We start from the raw sequence: 18,468 nt of genomic DNA on the forward strand, positions 1-18,468 counted from the left end.
CATAGGAAGAGTCAGAAAAGGAGTGCATATTTATGGGTTTCAGAGTAGCAGCCGTGTTAGTCTGTATCCGCAAAAAGAACAGGGGTACTTTTGGCTTCTTAGAGATGAACAAATTTATTTGAGCATTAGCTTTCGTGGGCTACAGCCTACTTCATCGGATGCAGGTATTTATAGGGACATCAAGAATAGCCAGAGTTATGAGAATTGTATTAAAACACTTGGTAAGTGCATAGCCTTAGCCTCGGGTGTAAGACAATCTAACTATTAGAGAGCAGCATGTGTAAAACAATTAAAAGAAAAGCCAGTTATAAAAACATGGTCCTTTATAGAGGCTTCAATCCTGCAAACCCTTAAGCATGTGCTTAACTGTACACTAGTTGACTTCAGCAAGGGGGCCGTCTGAACCCACGGAACAGCAATTCCCAGCAGATGTTTCCATTTCCTCTTTGACCGACAAGCAGCTGAACCAATTATAGGGAAGAGAGTTTTTGGCCCCTGTTCTGAGCATCTTCACTTCAAGGGTTCCATGAGCCGCTAAAGCAGGGGTAGACGAGGGCCACAGCTAGGTGGGGAAATTGCAGGGCCATGAAGGTAGGGCTGGAGCATGGGGTTGGGGTACGGGAGGGAGTGCGGGTGTGGTTTGCAGGAAGGGGCTCAGGGAAAGGGGTTGGAGTGTAGGAAGGGTGCAGGGTGCAGGGGGGACACAGAGCAGGGGGGTTGGGTGCAGGAGGGGGCTCATGGGAGGGGATTGGGGTTCAGGAGGGGGCTCAAGGCCTGGGGCTGGGGTGCAGAGTGCAGGAGGGGTTTGGGGTGTGGGCTCTGGCCCGGTGCCACTTACCTCGAGTGGCTCCGGTGTGGCAGCAGTGCACAGCGGGGCTCAAGCAGGCTCCCTGCCTGCCCTGGCCCCGTGCTGCTCCCAGAAGCAGCCAGCATGTCCGGCAGCGGCTCCTGGGGGTGGGGTGGGGCAGGCGACTCCGCCATGCGCCGCCCTCACCTGTGGGTATGACCCACGAAGCTCCCATTGGCCATGGTTCCCCGTCCCAGTCAATGGGAGCTGCGGGAGGGGGGGCAGTGTCCGCAGGTGAGGGCAGCGCATGGAGCCCTCTGCCCCCCACTCCCCACGGGATGCAGCAAAGTGGTGCCAGCTGCTTCCGGGAGCGGTGTGGGGCCAGGGCATGTAGAAAGCCTGCCTTAGCCCTGCTGTGCGATCAGGCTGGCAATCCAGCGGGCCAGATCTGGCCCATGGACCATAATTTCCACTCCCCTGCTCTAAAGTGATTGCTAGGTAGCACAATGGGGAATCTTTAGGTAACATAAATGTTCATCTCATATTTTCCTATGGCTCAGATGCCACTGAGACTGCCTAAGCCACCACCGATCACCAGGTTCAGCTGCCTCAAAGAAGGGTGTCAGAGAGGAGTCTTTTTATTCTGAACACCCGTGAACTCCCTTCCAATTATCCAGTATCCCCTCCCCTCCCTTCCATTCAGTTCAAGGTTTATTTGCAGGTGCAGAATCTAGCAGGCAAGATGGTCAGCACTGTGTTTGTGGGGAATGCCGGGGTAACAGGTGTCTGAGAGCTCCATCTCCAGGTGTACGCTGTAACAGCTGATCACCATATTGTCCGATTGACAGGAGCTGTGGAAAAAAATCAGACTTGGTAAGTTAGAACTTAAAGAATATTTCTGCAGGACATGCATCACATTTTCCCAAGTGGTTGCACTAGCTCCGTGCATGGCAGCCGGCCAGCAATAAACAGGGCACGTTGGACAGACGCAGCGACAGGAAACGATCATCAGTGCTGTGAAAGAGAGACCTGAGAGGTAAAGGCCTTCAGGAACATTTACAAGAAGGAGACCTAAACTCTGTGCTTCTAATTCTGAGATACAGTGATTTAATATTCCACACAAACTAGAACAGACAGGCCAAGAACAACAGTCCCAGCCAGGTCTGAAACAGCTTTTAGATTTCAATGCACTGGGACCGGGAAGTTGCCCAGAAAGAAAAGGCAGAAGGACCTCATGTGTAACTAACGCTCTGTGGCTGACTCTGCACAGTGACTGCATTGCAGACATTTCACTCACCCCTCTTTTCTGAAATCACGCACTCTGTAATAATAATCACAGCCAAGATTATAACAAGGGCCCCGGGAACCATCCGGATGACAAAAAGAACATGGGAGGCATTTCTCCCTGTGACATTATTGACAAGAACTGTGTCCGTACAGATCATAGTTGCAACCAAGGTCCTTTAGTTGCACCAAATCTTGTACATAGGAGGTCAAGTAAGGTGTCTATAGGAAGGCTGTAACTTACTGGTTATGATTATGCTGTCTGTATGTGTGTATCATTTTTGTATTTGAAGTTATGAATATTGGCTATGTACTTGTATCTCCATGTGTTTTCTTCTAAGTAGCATCAGTGAAGCATTTGATCAGCTTCTTGAGAAAGAACTATTCTGAGTGAGTGCCCAGTCAAGAAAGACTTAACTGACAATGGACTTTGGGAGACACCAATCCGCATCTGAGCTTTGCTGGGAATGTTCAAAGTATGATGCAAACAATGGTGTCAGCCTGCAAAAAGCGGAATCATTTATGGACATGTGACTTGTCCAGGTGGCTACAAACTCAGTCTTGGTGCTGTGATTTTGCACAGGAGAACAAAGGGGTTACCGCCCACAAGAGAGAGAATATAAAAGGCCCTGGAAGCCCTTCCATTTGGTCTTCAGCTGGCTCAAGAGATGGCCTCTCCGCGCCAAAGAGATGCCTGAAAGAAACTGGAACAAAGGACTGTAACTGCGGGGGTGTGAGTGACTGCTGGACCCAGGCCATAAGCCACGGTGTTGGTTTGAAAAGTATTGGGCCCAGACTAGGAAGGAGTCTAGTCTGTGAAAGAAGCGTATTGGGACATCTCTGAGGGTGAGATTTACCTGTATTCAGTTTCCTACTGTATTAGGCTGAGACTTGCGTGTTTTGCTTTATTTTACTTGGTGACATACTTTGTTCTGTCTGTTATTGCTTGAAACCACTTAAATCCTACTTTTTACACTTAATAAAATCACTTTTGTTTATTAATTAACCCAGAGTAAGTAATTAATACTGGGGGAGCAAACAGCTGTGCCTATGACTATATCAGTGTTATAGAGGGCAGGCAATGTATGAGTTTACCCTGTATAAGCTTTATACAGAGTAAGACAGATGTATTCGGGGTTTAGGCTCCCAGAAAGACTGAATACTGGGTGCTGGGAAAGTCCCTGTTAACTGAGAACCCCTGGGCTAAGTGAATCTTAGTTTCTGTGAACTGCAGGGGGGGCGTGGCCCAACCTCTTGGTCTGTGCTGGAGCCGACTGGTGCATCCAGCTCAGCAAGACGGGAGTGGAGAGAAGCCTTTTCTGGCAGGGGGCGTTTCTTCTCAGTGGTATCCCAGTGACAGTCTTGAGGGAGTTTCTGTGACCCAACCCATCACACTCCCTTTATCTGAAATCAAGAAAAACCTGTCAGTGTGGGATGCAGGGACAGAGAGAGGGGCAGATTTGCCTCTAAAGGAAGGACAGAGGCTGATGGATTAATAAAGGGAGGGCAGAGACAGTTTAAGGATGTAAAAGCTATTTCTCTCCCCCTCCCTTAATTTCCCATCCCCTTCTGTGTCACAGGCAGTTTCCCTGGCCTCTCTTTTTGCCAGCAGGTTCCTCTTCCTATGCCAGCTGCTGGGAGCTGTGGGATCATCGGGCTCGGTTCAGCCCTCTGCCTAGGGGAACCTTCCCATGAGGCCATCCAGCCCGCTGACTCTGCCGCAGGAGTAGGAAATCCCTAGCAGAGCAAGACACTAGAGACCTGGCCAGAGGCCAACGCTCCCATAACTGACCCCATCTTTGGTTTCCACCCTAGACTCACAAAACCTCTCCCAATTCCCCTCATGCCAAGGGGAAATGGCTTCATTAACCCTGCACCTGCCAATCCACAGGCTAAACGGGACTCCATACCTAGCCTAGGGGGAGGGATCTGTCACTGGGCAGGGACTGGCTCAGTAGGGGAGGAAGGAAACCAGAAACCCTACAAGGTTTGTATCTCTTAACGTAACAATAGAATAACAGGAGGATTCTGAATGTGCAAATTGCCTAAAGCTCCTTGCCAGTGGTCGCCATTACAAAATCAGCATTTACCCCAGTCAGCACACAGCAGTGCTGAGGTGCCGCACTGCTTCCTCATGCTTGGAACTGGCACCAGATTGCAGCACTAACTAGAACCTTCACCTCCTCCTCAAAACAGTAATTCTGTTGACAACTGCTGAACATCTGTATTTACACAAGCATCAGGTTCAGCTGTGGGTGTCAGTTAAATGCATTAAAAACCCCTCTAAATGCTCCACTGCACACACACTTCCCCCTCTTGGGAGAGGATGAGAGAGAGAATGGACCACACCTGGCAGGTGTTAGTCACATGGCTTGATGCATGGCTGGAAGCTGCTCAAGCCCAGATTTTTAAAGGTATTTACACATTGCAGTGCTGAGTGGAGCAAAGTCTACGTGACTTAGCAGCCTACATTTCATTTTCAAAAGTGATTTCTTGCCCCACTGACTGCCAATGAGAGAGGCTCCTAAGTCACATAGGCCTGCCGGTGCTCAGTGGAACAATGGTTAAATACCTTTGCAAATCTGGGCCTCAGATACTATGATGATCAGGGGCAGTAAAAGAACTGATGTAGAAAAGAGGAACAGATTCTCCGGTGCACCGAGTGTTGCTCCAGATGCCTTATGCTCTGTCCTGCCCAGTCTTTGGGGGCTGGTCATAACGTAGAGCAGCTTACAGGAATCCTGGCCAGTGATTGTCTCTGGTTCTGTCTCTCAGGCAGTGCTTAATTTGTAGTGAAAGAGCTGCCAGGGCTCAAGCAGGTTTTTTTTACATTCATAACTGATGCAGCAAGCCCAGGAGTGCCAGGGCTATGGATTGCCAAGCCTGGCACAGACTAAGCATTGCTCTCAGCACGGCTTTCCCTGCTCCTGCTCCATCGTTCTGTAGGAAGCTGATAGTATCTGGATCTCATAGTAGGAAGCACGTATGAGGCTGCTGACACTTACTGATGGTCACCTGGGTTCCAGCTCCTGACACAGACAGGTTCCTTGCTGTGATCCCCACCTCACACACGTAGGTTCCTATATTAGATGAATTCATGTTCTTCAAAGTGAGAGAGGCAAACCCATTGGCCAAATGCAGGGTTGTGATCACCTCACTCTCATTCACCAGCTCTTGCTTTAGTCCCTCAGTCCCATAGTTATACCATCGCACATACATGGTACTGTGGTCATTGACTGTCTTGAATGTACAATTCATGGTAAGTTCTGAGCCTTCCAAATCACTGACACTGGCTGGGGTTTGATTCACCATCAGGTCGGTAATTTCTGCAGAATGAGAAACACAGATGATGGCACCTTCATTGAGAAACAGTTCCATGTGCCACCAGACAAGCGCAGATGTACAAAATGAATCTCTCCAGTCTCAGAAGGGACCATTATGATTGTCTGTCTCTAGTCTGACCTCCTGCACAACCCAGCCCACAGAATCTCACCCACCCACTCCTGTAACAAGCCCCTGACCTATGTCTGAGTTACTGAAGTCCTCAAATTGTGGTTTAAAGACCTCAAGGTGCAGAGAATCCTCCAGCAAGTGACCCATGCCCCATGCTGCAGAGGAAGTCAAAAAAAAACCCTCCAAGAATGTGACTTCTTACCCGAACCTTGTGTACACCTGACACGCCTGCCAAATTCCTCACATTCAAAACCTTCTTGAGACCTATTTCCCTCCACCAGCCCAATGCAGGGCAACAGAGAGGGTGGCCAATTCTGCCTGTTCTCCCCGCTTTTGTCTGTCTTGTCTGTTTAGAGTGTAAATTCTTTGGCACCAGGGATCTCTCACTACGTCCATGTGCAGTAGAGCTGATTGCAAAACTTAGCTTAGACTGAAACAGCCAATGCGCTGAAGAGAACTGATTCACCAAATCAACTACAGATTTGACTCCACTTTCATCAAAACACACACAGGTTTCTGCTGGTGTTCCAAGAGCCACAGGGTTAAAAAAAGAACTAGATAAGTGCCTGGAGGATGGGTCCATCAATGGCTATTAGCCAGGATGGGCGGGGATGGGGATGCCAGAAGCTGGGAATGGGTGACTTGGGATGGATCACTGGATGATTGCCTGTTCTGTTCATTCCCTCTGGAGCACCTGGCATTGGCCACTGTCAGAAGACAGGATACTGGGCTAGCTGGACCCTTGGTCTGACCCAGTGCAGCCGTTCTTATGTTCTTATGTTCCGGGAGCCCCAGCTCGGGGAGTCGGGAGTCGAGTCTCGGGGCAGAGCCAGGTGTCTAGGGGCTCTTGCTGTCTGCTAGGCTCCCTGTCTGAGCCAGGGCTCCCGGCGCTTCCAGTGTCCCTGCCATGGAGCTGAAAGCCTGGAAGTTGCAGGATCAGCTCCCAGGGGTGCAGCATTGGGGTAGCTCCGCCATGCAGACTGCCCCAGGCTGGAGATCCCAGGGCTCCTAGAGGCCTGGGCCAGTGACTCCCCAGGCTGCTCTGCTCCTGAGCAGGCAGCTGGTAACTGGCCTCTGGGACTCTGGAAGCCCTCGGGTCCCTGGCCCTGGTGCAGTCCTTGTCCGTCTGGGTTTGGAATGAAGCCAATTCTGAAATAATGAAACGTCTCACAAGCTGAAACCACCAGCTCTAGTGTACAGGGCCTAGCGCAGTGGGCACGAAATGTTGGTTGAGGCCTCTAAGCGCTATTGCAAAGCAAACACTAAAATAATAACCTATTACTGAGCCAACAACTTCATCCTGACTCTGCTCAACCCGTGGTGGGTTTGGCTTAGACGCTTCAGGGGCTAAACTAGAGGGATGCCCATGTTTTGTCAAGCACCCTGCTCAGCCCTAAGGGAGCGGCGACTGTCTGTACTGCTTGGGCAGCTCCAGCTGACAGGGGATGGGGGGCAGCCTTACCCCTAAGGGAGGCAAACTGCCTGGGCTGGCCTGGGGCGGGCGTGCTAGAGCCGCAGGGCGGGCGGGCGCTTGGGAGGCTACACCCCCACCCCACTCTGCCTCCTTGGCCAGGGAGCCATGGCAAAGGCCCCTCCTCCGGCTGGGCTGGCCCCCCTCTTTGGTGAATCGAGGAGCAGCACTGAGGGGTGCCCAGGCCGTCGCCCCAGAGGACGTCTCTGGGGAGACCCTCCAGAAAGTAAATGCAGTGACTGTAGCAGGCCCTGCGGCGGGGCTCCCCCCCAGTGTCCCTGTTCGACTGCCCTCACCGTGTTCACACTCCGGCCCGGAGAAGCCAGGGTAGCAATCACAGGTGTAGTTCCCGATGTTCTCCACGCACTCGCCGCGCTGGCTGCAGGAGGAACGCTGGCAAGAGGCTGCAGGGATACAGCTGGGTTAGGATCCACCCTAACAGCTCCTTAGAGCCCAGTCAGAACCCGCCCCACTGCCCGGACCCTGCACTCCATCCCTGCTGCATTTCTTCACCGCGGGATTCTTTCACAGCCTGGTAAAGTCCTGGGGGAAAACCTGCTCTCAAAGGCCTTGGCTCAGGCCCTGCAAGAGCACTTGGGGGTGGGGGCTAGATACCAGCCAGGGCACCCAAGCTTTGCCCAGCCAGGTGGCATTGGCACCTTGCCGGAAGCTTGGAGGCAGTGGCTGCTTTGCACAGATTGTCACACGGCTCTTGCACCCAGAGGCGCTGCCCGTGGACAGCGCTGAGCTGGACGGGTTGGCTGCCCTCTGGATTGAGATGGAGCGTTGCATGCTGGGCCTGCAGGGGACACACCCAGGCATTGATCAGAGGGCAGCACGTGCCACGTTTGGCTATCAGGCTGTGCTTTGACCTCACTGCCCCCGCTCCCCCCGCACTGATTGCACTCCGAGGAGGGTAGTAACTCTTTTGCAAAGAGACTCCACTGCATCTCCCAAGGGCTCAGAACAGATGCGCCTGGGGCCAAGCACCTGGCATGTCAATTTACAACGGGACTTTGTGATGAGACGAATGTAGGGATCAAAGCAAGACTCATTCAGAGCCCAGGTTCAGCTCCGGTCTGTGCGGCCCATTTGTGAGGGAGAACGTGGAAGGCAGGACTTTAACTCCCCAGCCAAAGGAGCCAGCGAGGCACAGAGAGCAGTGAGTGCTCCCAGGCACAGGTGTTGCACCCAATGGCTAACATGCAAAGCGGGTGCAGGCCTGAGCTGCTGGCCACAGGACAATATCCCTAATGCCTAACACCAGCTAGCACTAACCAGGCCCTTGGTGACTGTCTCCGTAGAGAAGTCAGGACTCGGTGGGCCATGGAGACCGACTGACCCTGCAGATCAGGGTTGAGGTACTCTAGCTGGGTGGGTGGGTGAAGTTCCTCTGCGCAGACCGTACCTCTTTGTAACCGTGCATCTGGCCCTTTAAGGGCTAGCGGTCTGGGGCCAGCCAACCCTAGTTAGCAGGTAGGCACAGCTGAGCAGGGGTCAGCTGATGTCCCTGGGGCAGGAAGCGTCAGAGAAGGGGGATGCTCAGGGAGACACAAGCCAGGAGGCTTCTGCTGGAAACCCTTCACCGTCCGGCAGGGTTTGGGCCTGGAAGGAAGCCCGAGCCAGAGGGCTGAAGAAGGCTGAGAGCCAGGGAGAACAGACTCCAGGCAGTAAGGAAAGACTCCAGCCGGGTGAGGTGAGAGTGGCTTGCGGAGCAACCTCAGACCACGAGGCGGCATGGGAGGCGGCCAGCCCATCGACACTCTTCTATGGACAATTAGGGACTTACTTCTCCAGGGCTGTCAATCCAGCAACTCTCCCCAGCCCTACACGTGTTAGACAGACCCACACTTCCATAGAGAATGGCAGTGGTGGGGTGGTTACCTTGGTAACACAGAGCCCTCTTTTTCTTTTGGCAGTGCTCATCGTTCCATCTTCCAGCATCACGGTCCCTCTTTATGTAAATCTCCACACAGTCTTGGTCCCTCCCTTTATTGTTGGGTTCCCTGTTAGCCCAGTTCTCAGCCTCCTTCGTCAGGGCCTTGTTGGTACCAACCCACGTCCAGACATTGTTTATCTTTCGTAGCCCAATCCAGTAGTATGTTCTAGAGTGGGGTAAGACACTGTTGAGATAAGCAATTTCCCTCTGGTTCTGGATTGCTACGAGGTCGGTGTAGAATGACCTGCAAAAGTTTCTGGCCAGCTCCCATGAGTAATCAGATTTGGCACCATAATGGTAGGTCCAGGCTCCCACTTCCATCTGAGTCACGAGCACTGTTGGAAAGGGTAAAAACAGGCAAACTTGTGTGACAGTCAGTGACAGAGCTATGGGCTGACTCTCGATGGGTGACACCAGACGGGATCTTATATCACACACAAAAGAACTGCAGTAAAAGAATATTATTTAGGTTGAAAAGTCTGAGTGCGTCACAAACAGTAATGAGTTTATACTCACAACAGCCCTGGGAGATGAGAGGGTGGTATTATCCCTGTAGCGCCCCTCTCCACCTGATTACCTCCTTTACTGGCAATCTACTTACAGGTTCTGATGGACAGGTCTGGGTTCTTTTGGATCCTGCCACCCACTCAGTAGGGTGAATCTTTTTTGGTTATGAAATTAGTTGGCGGTGCCTCCACCCCCCTCGCTCCTTCCTGGCAGAGTCACCAGGGCAGCTTGGGCGGAAAATTCTAACTACAGAGGAATCCCCACTTATTTGCCAGATAGTTGGAGACTTCCAAGAAATAACACAACACATAAAAATATATTCAACACAACAATTATATTAAACAGGCAACAATACAACATAACAGGGGAAACACTATTTTTAGAGTCACCGGTGCCCACACTTAAAATACCCGTGTCTGGATGTAACAAATGCAAAACTAGTGTCCTGTTGGTACGCGTACCTTGCTGGGGCCCTTGATGACCTATACAATTCTCTGCAGAGGTGTACCAGTGTGGCTGACTGGGTTCAGTACAGCCCAAAAGACCCACAAGTGGGAGGAGGTGGTGAATCCCTCCACAGGTGTAATAAGCGGTAGATTATAGAATCCTCAAACCCTCACTCCCTGGCTTGAGGACACAGTTCAGGGAGTAGAGGGTCCCCAAAACAAATTCCCTGACTAACTAACTAAAGACAAGGCACTCACGAACTCCACAAATGATCTTCAGGGTTGAGGATGACGCTGGACGATTTCAGGGGCTGCTGTCCGCTGGCAGGGATCCTCCTCAGGCAGGAATCAGCCTTGGACTAGCAGCGCTGACCATGTGGGGACTGGTCTCACCAGGGGAGCTGGAGGTGAACCCAGCCTGGCTGGGGAAATTTCTCAGCAAACATAACAATTGGGAATCATCCGTGAGGAAGGAAAACCCAGCTGGGGAATCTGGTGTCAGGTCCCTAGAGGCCAGTTCTCAGGGGGAACCCTGCTTGCAGGCCTGGGACTCACCAGCTCCCCTCAAAGCCTGTTTGGCCTTTGCCCTGGCTGGCTCCAGCCTCCCCTCAAAATGGCTTCTCCCTCTCCTCAACTCCATGGGAGGGGCATCTCCACTCCCTATTGGTTGCTGGGCAGACTCTGAGGTTGCCTTGGCTCCTCCTCCCTGAGCTGCCAGCAGACAGAGCTCCAGGAATCTCCTTGGGGGTTACATCCCCATTTCACAGATGGGAACAGAGGCATAGAGGCACTGGTTCTCAAAAGGTATTTAGGCACCTAACAGCCATTGACTTTATTGCAAGTTAGGTGCCTAAATACCTTTGAGGAGCTGGACCAGAGAGATTAAGGCCGAAAGTAATTTTGGGGTGTCCCGTTTGAGTAGAGCCTTGCGCGGATACTCAGTTATATCCACAGATGCGGGTATCCATGGATCTAAAGCAGATACCGCAGACTTGCAGGGCTGTAGTGACAATGAGTGAGACAGGCTCCCGGTCAGGAGACACCGCTTGCACGCACTACTGTGACCAGAGACAGCTGTCAGTCAGCCTAGTGCCCGCCCGGTGGGCAGGGCTGGAGGAGGTGCAGCCATGCCGGAGGAGCTGCCTGGGCTGGGCGCTGGCTCCTGCCAGTGGCAGCCGGACATGCTGCTTCTTTCGCTGCTGCGGTTCCTGGCCCAGTCATTGGCCATGGCCCTGTGGGTCTCACTCACTGTCACTAGAGCCCTGCAAATCCGTGGATGTCCACTTTATATCCACAGATATCCACATCCGTGGATATACACTGTGTGTCTGCAGAGGGCTCTACATTTGAGACCCCCTAGGACCGGATTTTCTGGAGTATTTAGCATTGTAACATGCTATGTTGAGAGCACTGTTCCCATTGACTTTAGCTGCAGCTGTGAGTGCTCAGCACTTCTGCAAATCAGACCCCAGGGTCTCAATTTGAGCACCCAGAAAGTGAGGAACACACATTCAGTGGCCACCTGGGAAAAGTTTGGTTTTAGTGACTTGCCAGCATCACATGGGAACTCTGGGGCAGAGGCAGGGATAGAATCCAATTCTCCAGGGCGGCAGTCAACAGCCTTACCCCTGAAACCCTCCTTTCTCTTCTTGCAACCCCCTGCCTCATTCATCACACTGTCCAGCTCCTGCAACAGGTGGGGTAGGGCTCCTGCAGACAACAGCTTTTTTCACTGTACAACCTGGATTCCTTCCCGAGCATAGGCCCATCCTGCGCACTCAGGGAGGGAAGGGTTCTGGCATTTCCTATGGTATCAGTGCTTGACTTTGAAACGTTAACGATGTTCTTTTAAAGTAGGTTTCTTTGTGAGTGTCTGTGTGTCTGTCTGTAACTTCCTAGGTTTTTTAAAAAGCAAACTGTAAGATCGATCATGTGGCACCATAGTGACACCAATATGGATCATCAGCAGGGTTAAAATCCTGAGATCCAGTGCACAGACCTCTGCCACTTGAGCTAATGGAGGAACCAATAGCAGGAGCAGGTTGTCATGCTCCGTATGGGCCAGCACTAGAGGGATATGAGACACACATTTTGCCAAGGGATTTCACAGATATTTGCTGACAACAGAGACCTCAGGAACTGTGGGTTCCATTCCAGGCTCTGGAGGGGAGTGTTCTCTAGTGGCCACTGACTCTTCTGCCTCTGCCTCCTAACCAAGGCCCCTTCTGCCCTGTCCCCCGAACCTGCCCCTGTCGCAGGCCTGTCTCTTCCCCAGGCCTGGCTCCTCACCTCAGTACCAGTCTCATTGTCCAGCAAGTCCTAGTCTCACCTCTCTGGATTGGATTCCCTGTCCTACCCCAGGCATCCCTCCACACCCGGTCCCACTCTCCTCTCCTGGCCATTCTCGGTTTCCCCCACCCTCCAAGCTCCTTGTCCCCAGGCTCCCTGCCCAGCCAGTCCCCGCCTCCCCCCCACCCCATCCTGGCTCTATATCTATATCCCTGTTGGCTCGCAGGGCCACTCTCCCTCCCTGGGTTTGTCATCCAGTCTTAGCAGACATCTCCGGCCTCCTTCTCCCAGTGTCCTTGCCCAGCCGTTCCCCCTGCACATCAGCTCCTTGGCAGAGCTGTCTCCCCTCCCCATCCCCTCCTTCCTCCTGCCCTCCTGGTTCTCCATCCCAGTCCCCCCAAGATCCTCACCCAACCTCACTCTCCCCCAGCCTACCTGCTCCCACTCCTCCCATTCCCCTCCCCCAGATCCCAGTCCCAGTCTCCTTGCCCAGCCAGTCCCAGTCTCCCCTGGATCCCAGTCCAAGTCCCAGTCTTCCCCCTGGACTCCTTTTCCCAATCTGCACCTTCTGCCATCCCCACCCACAGCAGGGCTGGCTCTTGTCCCTCTGCCTTCAAACAAGGCAGCTTCCTGCTCCGCGCTGCCTGAGCTCGGAGGGCGGCATTGAGAGCCCAGCAGAGACAGCCTCTCTCCTCTCCCTTCCAGCGCCTGGCTCAGCCCAGAGCTGCAATTACAGGGAACATCCTGCCCAGCCCCGAGCTGGAGCCTGACCAATATTATAGATGGGCTCTTCAGGGAATGTGGCTGCTAAAATCAAAGTCTCGACTGAGCAAGTACAAACTGCAGTTTTTCAAAGGCTTATAACTTGGCCGAATTTTGGTCTGATTTTCACAGGCATCTCCCTGACACAATCGCCTGCTCCCTGCCGCATTTCCAGTTCCTGCTCCAAAGTGGGGGCACCAGAGCTTTTTACAGAAAAGCTCACCCGAGTTTTTGAACATGAACAAAACAACATCTTTTTTCCACAGCCTTGTTCTTGGACATGGCTGAACTGTTTGGGTTGAAATTTTCCAAAGAGTTCAGCGTGGGACAGACAACGCGGGTGGGAAAATGTCCATCCACATGGTTCAAGCCTGGCAAAGTTATAAGCAACTGAAAACAGGGTCTTATAATGGGAAGCATTGGCAGCCGTAATGCTACCAGCCTGCCTATAAGAGGCCAGTCCAGTTCTAATGGCCTGTATGTGTTATTCTTGGACCTGACATTACAAATCTCCTGCTGAGAGTCTCTATCTAACTAGCAGAGTTCAGTGAAATAAGAACTACAGGGATTGAAAACTGGTAACAGGTGAACTGCAAAAATTAAAACGGCTTTAGGCTTTGATTTCTGGTCTGAATGTCTCCACTCAGCAGAGGATAACTCCCACCCCCCCGTCCACCCCCCAGAGAGCAGAGCTGAGTGTGGGAGGGCTCTCCTCTCTCTGCAACAGGTAGGGGAGGATCCACACAGGAGAGGCAGGTAGCAACCTGTTCTTGGAGGAGATGTGATAGCCAGGCTTTCCAAGCACAGGCTGGCCAGGTATGGAGCAATCACCTTGTGCACCAGGGAGCTCCTACCTGAACTGGGCTCTGGGTGTCAGCCGGAGATGGCATGACTGGAAGGGCTACTTGGAAGGAGACCATTGTACAGTCACAGTGTCGAGCAGGATTTCTGAGAGGTGCTGTGAGGAATGTGGGGTGTTTTTGTACAATTGTTATAAACCTCGGGATATGTCTCCACTTTGTAGTGTTACCCACTGGGCAGAAAGGGTTTTTCTCCTTGGAACCAGACAGCTTAGCAAGAACTGGCTGGAATCTACACACAGGAATTGGAGACCCTGCATTGATAATGGAAGAGCCAAGGACTGGGCCATTAATGCTTAACTTCCTCCAACCCTCTGCAGGGAATCAGAGTGAAAAGGCCATAGGTGGAGATGAAGGGATGAGGTGGCAAGCGGCTGTCTGCTAAGGTTGCTGAGATGAGCAGATGGACTCACACAGTCACAGTCAGAGGGAGTGAAGAAGGACCCCAGAGAATCAGGGCATGGCAAAGCCATGGATCCTACTGATATGGACTCGGAAGCTTGGCTGTCTCATGCTGCCAAGGACATACTGATGCTGGATTTCAGGTAACAACTCAAAGCTACCTAGTTTTGAATCTGCTGAGTGCATTGCTCCCTAAGAGGGGACAGGCTCTCTCAGGTGCCTGATCTCGGCTGGAGTCGCTGCAGAGAGCCGCAGTGGGAAACAGGTGCTGGAGTCTGAAGGCCCAGGCCTGCAGTAATAGAGTCCCATGGCGTAAGTCTGGCACACCAAAGGGGTTACTCCCAGGGCCTGGTTTAAAGGCCGGGGCATGGCCCAGACCCTCTAATCCACGACAGGTGCCAACACCTTGCACTCTGTCTGCACCAACACTTGCACTGCTGCTGGTGCCGGTGCTGGAAATGGGGTACAGACATTCCCAGTGCAGTCAGCAGGCCCAGGGAGGCACTTGCAGAGGAGAGACCTGGCCTCGACCATGCCTGTGCAGAGGAGTTCATCGGCCCCTGGCCGGCTGGGGAACCGGGAGCTGCCTTGGGAAGCCGAGCAGGCCCATGTGAAGGCCTCTCCATTGTAACTAGGGTGGAAGTGCCTGGCTCCCTCCACCTCAGGGGGCTGTTTCTCAGGTACTTACTAGGGACTCCACTGGTTTGGGGGATATAGGAGGGGCCAAAAGCCAGGAGAAGGGATTAGGAGGAATAGGATTTAGGTCCCTAAATAATCACCCCCGGGTGGGAATTCTGTTTCAATGGGCCTGGCAGTGAAATGTCCCTGGGCAGACCAGCAGTGACTGATGGTGCCACAACACCTCTCCCCTCCCAGGGCTTTCCCAGGGATAGTCTGTGAATTCTCCCCAGCAGGGTCAGCGGCAGGCCACCAAAGAGCTGCAGGAAGGCTCACCCCAGCTAATGGCGGCGAAGCACAGGAGTCGGGCACCATTCCAGCCACATCCCCAAGCCCTTGGACTGGAGCAGAGTCCTCCGGTGCTGCCCTGGGGGTCAGAAAAACATGTCCATAAACCCCTCTGTGCTTCCCAGCAGGCAGGTCCAGGCATATTGCACACACTGAGCTGAACCAGACACTGTTGGACGCACCCGGCTGACACAGACACTATCTCTGATTAGTTCCTATTTATAATGCAGATAAAATGCAGAATCTCAGAGGGCAAGAGCTGCCAGCCTCCGCAGGGAAAGAAGGAACAGTTGGAATTTTAGGCAAGTGATTCAGTTTAGCAACATCATCTCCACAACAGGTCATTAATGAACGTCCTGGAGAACGTGAGTCTGAGTGTGAGATGTTGTTGGCCAGGGCCATGAGTTCAGCTCAGAGGATGGAGGCAGTTTTTGTCCATAAATCAGATAAACAGCTGAGCATCTCAGTCAATCGGAGCAATATTCAGGTGTAATAGAGTTATATTAGAATTAGAAAGAATGGGAACCATCCCTGGGTCTAAACCTGAAATGCTGCAAGCTGAGCCAGCAGGACCCTCCTCTCTCTGGGCTTCAGAGGGCAGGATCCAGCAGCAGCCCGAATGTCTACCCAGCTGTGTGTAGGGCCATAGTGTGAGCTCTGTGAACCAGGGCTGTGAGACGCAGCGCGTGGGTGTAAAACACAGTGCAGAACCCTCTGGCATCTTCCCAACAGGGGCTGAGCCCAGCCTTGCCCAGAGATCTGGGGGAACGGAGGGGGGCTCTGAACCGGTTACACTAGGTTGGTGGTGTCGCAAGGGCTGCAGTGCTGGCTGCTCCTCTCAGCCGGGTCTCAGCTTCCCGGGGGTGGCTGGCTGGCTCCCCAGGCAGCCTCCCAGGCCGGAGAGGCTCCATGCTGTTTTTTGGCTGGCAGGGAGGCTTTGAGTGAGGCCGTCTCTGGTAGCCCATCTCCACTTTCCCAACCAGTCCTCATGCTGGGGTTGCTGCTATTCTCTTCCCAGTGACCCCACAAAGCCCGGCTGTCCCAGCCACCTGGCTGGAATTGGGGCCCCAGGGAGCCATTGGCAGCATTCAGTAAAGTCATTAGTGTAGGAGCTCTGGAGGGACGGCAGAAAGGAAGGGGAAAGCGGGGGAGAGCCCCTCCCCCCCCCATGCAGTTTTTAACCTTGAGCTCTGCTTCCCAGGTCAGGCTCTGGAGCTGATGTGCAGGGGATATTCATGGGTGCCTGGGGGAGAGAGAGCCTCCCAGCCCAGGTGACTGGGTGAAAGCCCAATTGCACAGCAGTGGGAGGGGGGCTCCCCTTATCCGCTCAGGGCTGGGCTGGGGGGGGAGGGGTTCTCTCCCTGGCCCCTTAGGGCTGGGGAACGGGGGGGGTTCTCCTTGGCCATTCAGTGCTGGGCAGTGTGGTGGGGGGTTTTCCCTGGGCAGCTCAGGGCTGGGTGTGGTTGCATGAGGGGGCTCGCCTCAGCTCAGGGCTGGGCAGTGGGGGGAGGGGGCTCCCCTGACACCTCAGGGCTGGGCAGTGGGGGGGGGCTCCCCGACAGCTCTGGGCTGGGCAGTGGGGGGGGGGCTCCCCTGACAGCTCAGCACTGGGCTGTGGGGCTCTGCTGGTTGAAGCTGGGTGGTCTCATTTCAATTAATCTTGGAGAGTTGAGCACAGGACAGAACTCAACCCCCCTCACCACCTGGAGTTTCCTTCTGTGGGGGTCTGTGGGGCACTGTCAGGGCATCGTCCCTGTTGCCCAGGCAGGGTCCTGCTCTGGGGGCCATTTGGGGTCTCTGTTCCTGGCACTGTCCCCTGTCCCCACACTCAGAGGTGTCTGGGGCGGAGGGTGGGGGCTGTCGCTAAGGAGCCAGCTTGTAGCTCTCCCTTGTGAGCAGCAGCTCCTCTGCCTGCCTCACTCCTCCCTAAACACTGCGCAGGTGAAGCCAGCCATGTCCCCGAGTAGAAGAAGGAGCTAGACCTACCATCTCCAGTGCCAGCCTCCACTCTCCTCCCCTCTCGCTCAATCCCTGGACCGGAGACGACTTAAACCGTCCCTCTGCTTGGCTGTGTCTAGCAGCACTTCCTTCTCAGCGTGCAGAACCTCACTGCATCCCCTCCCTTTTCCTCCCCCAACATCGAGTCACAGCTTGAGGAGTCATTGGGCCAGAGAGTGGGAGGATCCATGGCTAGGACCCCCAGGTCCAGCCAGTGGGACAGGCTGGGTGGAAGCTTGGCCCTTATCCTCAAGGTGCTCCATGGCCTGGGCCCAGGGATGAGGCCGTGGGTGACAGCTCCGCTCCTCTGGCCCAGTGGACTCTCTATCAGCAGGGTAAAGCTCAGCTGTGCAGGAGACACAACTTACTTGGCGGCTGGCCCCAGACAGTGGGACGAGCTCCCCCACAAACTCAGACCCATCCCAAACCTCCCCCTTCCCGCTCCATGGACCAGGAGCCTGCGTCGGACCTGCCTTCTCTACTGGAAACACAGAGCAGCGTGTGTGAATATCTATGTATAAAACCTTACCAAAACAAGACACGCCACTGCACATGCTTTTGCCCCAAGAGAGCAAACACCACATGGCGGATGTCACTCCCAGTCCTTAATTCCCAGATGGACGCTGCATGGATGCTTCAGAGCTGAGGGCAGGATAAGAACCTGCCTAGACTAGACTAGACTAAGTGACACCGTGAGATGGGGTGAAGTAGCCTCTTGGCCCCAGAAATGGAGTCTCTCAAATCCCTTCAGAGTGCGGGCCGCCCCTGGGCCCACCCACCCCAGCCAGGATCACAGTGATCCAGCCCCGTTTTGCCGAACGCTGCCAGATGAAGGACTGTGCCCGGGTCACCCGAGTGACTTAGCACCTTAGTCACTGCTGTCCGTGGGGACCCAGGGCAGACCCAGGCTCCCAGTGTCTCAGTCACTTTTGGCACTGGGACCCAGCCTCCTCAGTCTTGTTGATGGCTAAAAAGCATCATCCCAGAAGGCGGGAGTGAGAGAAAGCCCCAAGCCGGAGCACAGTGGGGCTAGACTAGAAATGCTCAAGCAGCCCCTCAGCAGCTGTCCCTGGCGCACTGGCTGCGATACCTTCCACCGAATGGACCAATGGAATATGGCTGAGCTGGTCTAGTGGACAGAGCATAGGACTGGACTCAGGGGACCTGGGCCAGGCTGCAGGGGGACCTTGGGCAAATCCCTGTTAGTACATAGGCTTGTTTGTCAGCCTGAGAGAGAAGTTTGGGTTTGACTTTTTGATGCTCTTATCCTACTAGGTGTGAAGAACAATGAACAGAGACACTGT

The 18,468-nt window shown here is 53.7% G+C and overlaps 1 protein-coding gene across 4 annotated transcripts; it reads right to left on the reverse strand.

Annotated features, from left to right (window-relative positions):
* Window positions 1–103: 103 nt before the first annotated feature.
* On the reverse strand, window positions 104–17,288 carry LOC120384373 (P-selectin-like). 4 transcript variants are annotated; one of them, XM_039503048.1, is made up of 7 exons: window positions 17,153–17,288; window positions 15,155–15,245; window positions 9,179–9,269; window positions 8,880–9,100; window positions 7,292–7,399; window positions 5,077–5,397; window positions 104–1,638 (listed from the first exon to the last, which is right to left on the reverse strand). In XM_039503048.1, the coding sequence occupies exons 1-7, from the start codon at window positions 17,153–17,155 to the stop codon at window positions 1,613–1,615; spliced, it is 861 nt and encodes a 286-aa protein (XP_039358982.1). In that variant the 5' UTR covers window positions 17,156–17,288; the 3' UTR covers window positions 104–1,612. The 4 variants fall into 4 exon arrangements, with proteins under 4 accessions (XP_039358982.1, XP_039358984.1, XP_039358981.1 ...); XM_039503050.1 differs by lacking the exon at window positions 15,155–15,245; XM_039503047.1 differs by having other exon boundaries at window positions 8,880–9,269.
* Between the last annotated feature and the right edge of the window lie 1,180 nt (window positions 17,289–18,468).

Source organism: Mauremys reevesii, linkage group 16 (assembly GCF_016161935.1).
Source record: "Mauremys reevesii isolate NIE-2019 linkage group 16, ASM1616193v1, whole genome shotgun sequence".
Classification (NCBI taxonomy): Eukaryota; Metazoa; Chordata; order Testudines; family Geoemydidae; genus Mauremys; species Mauremys reevesii.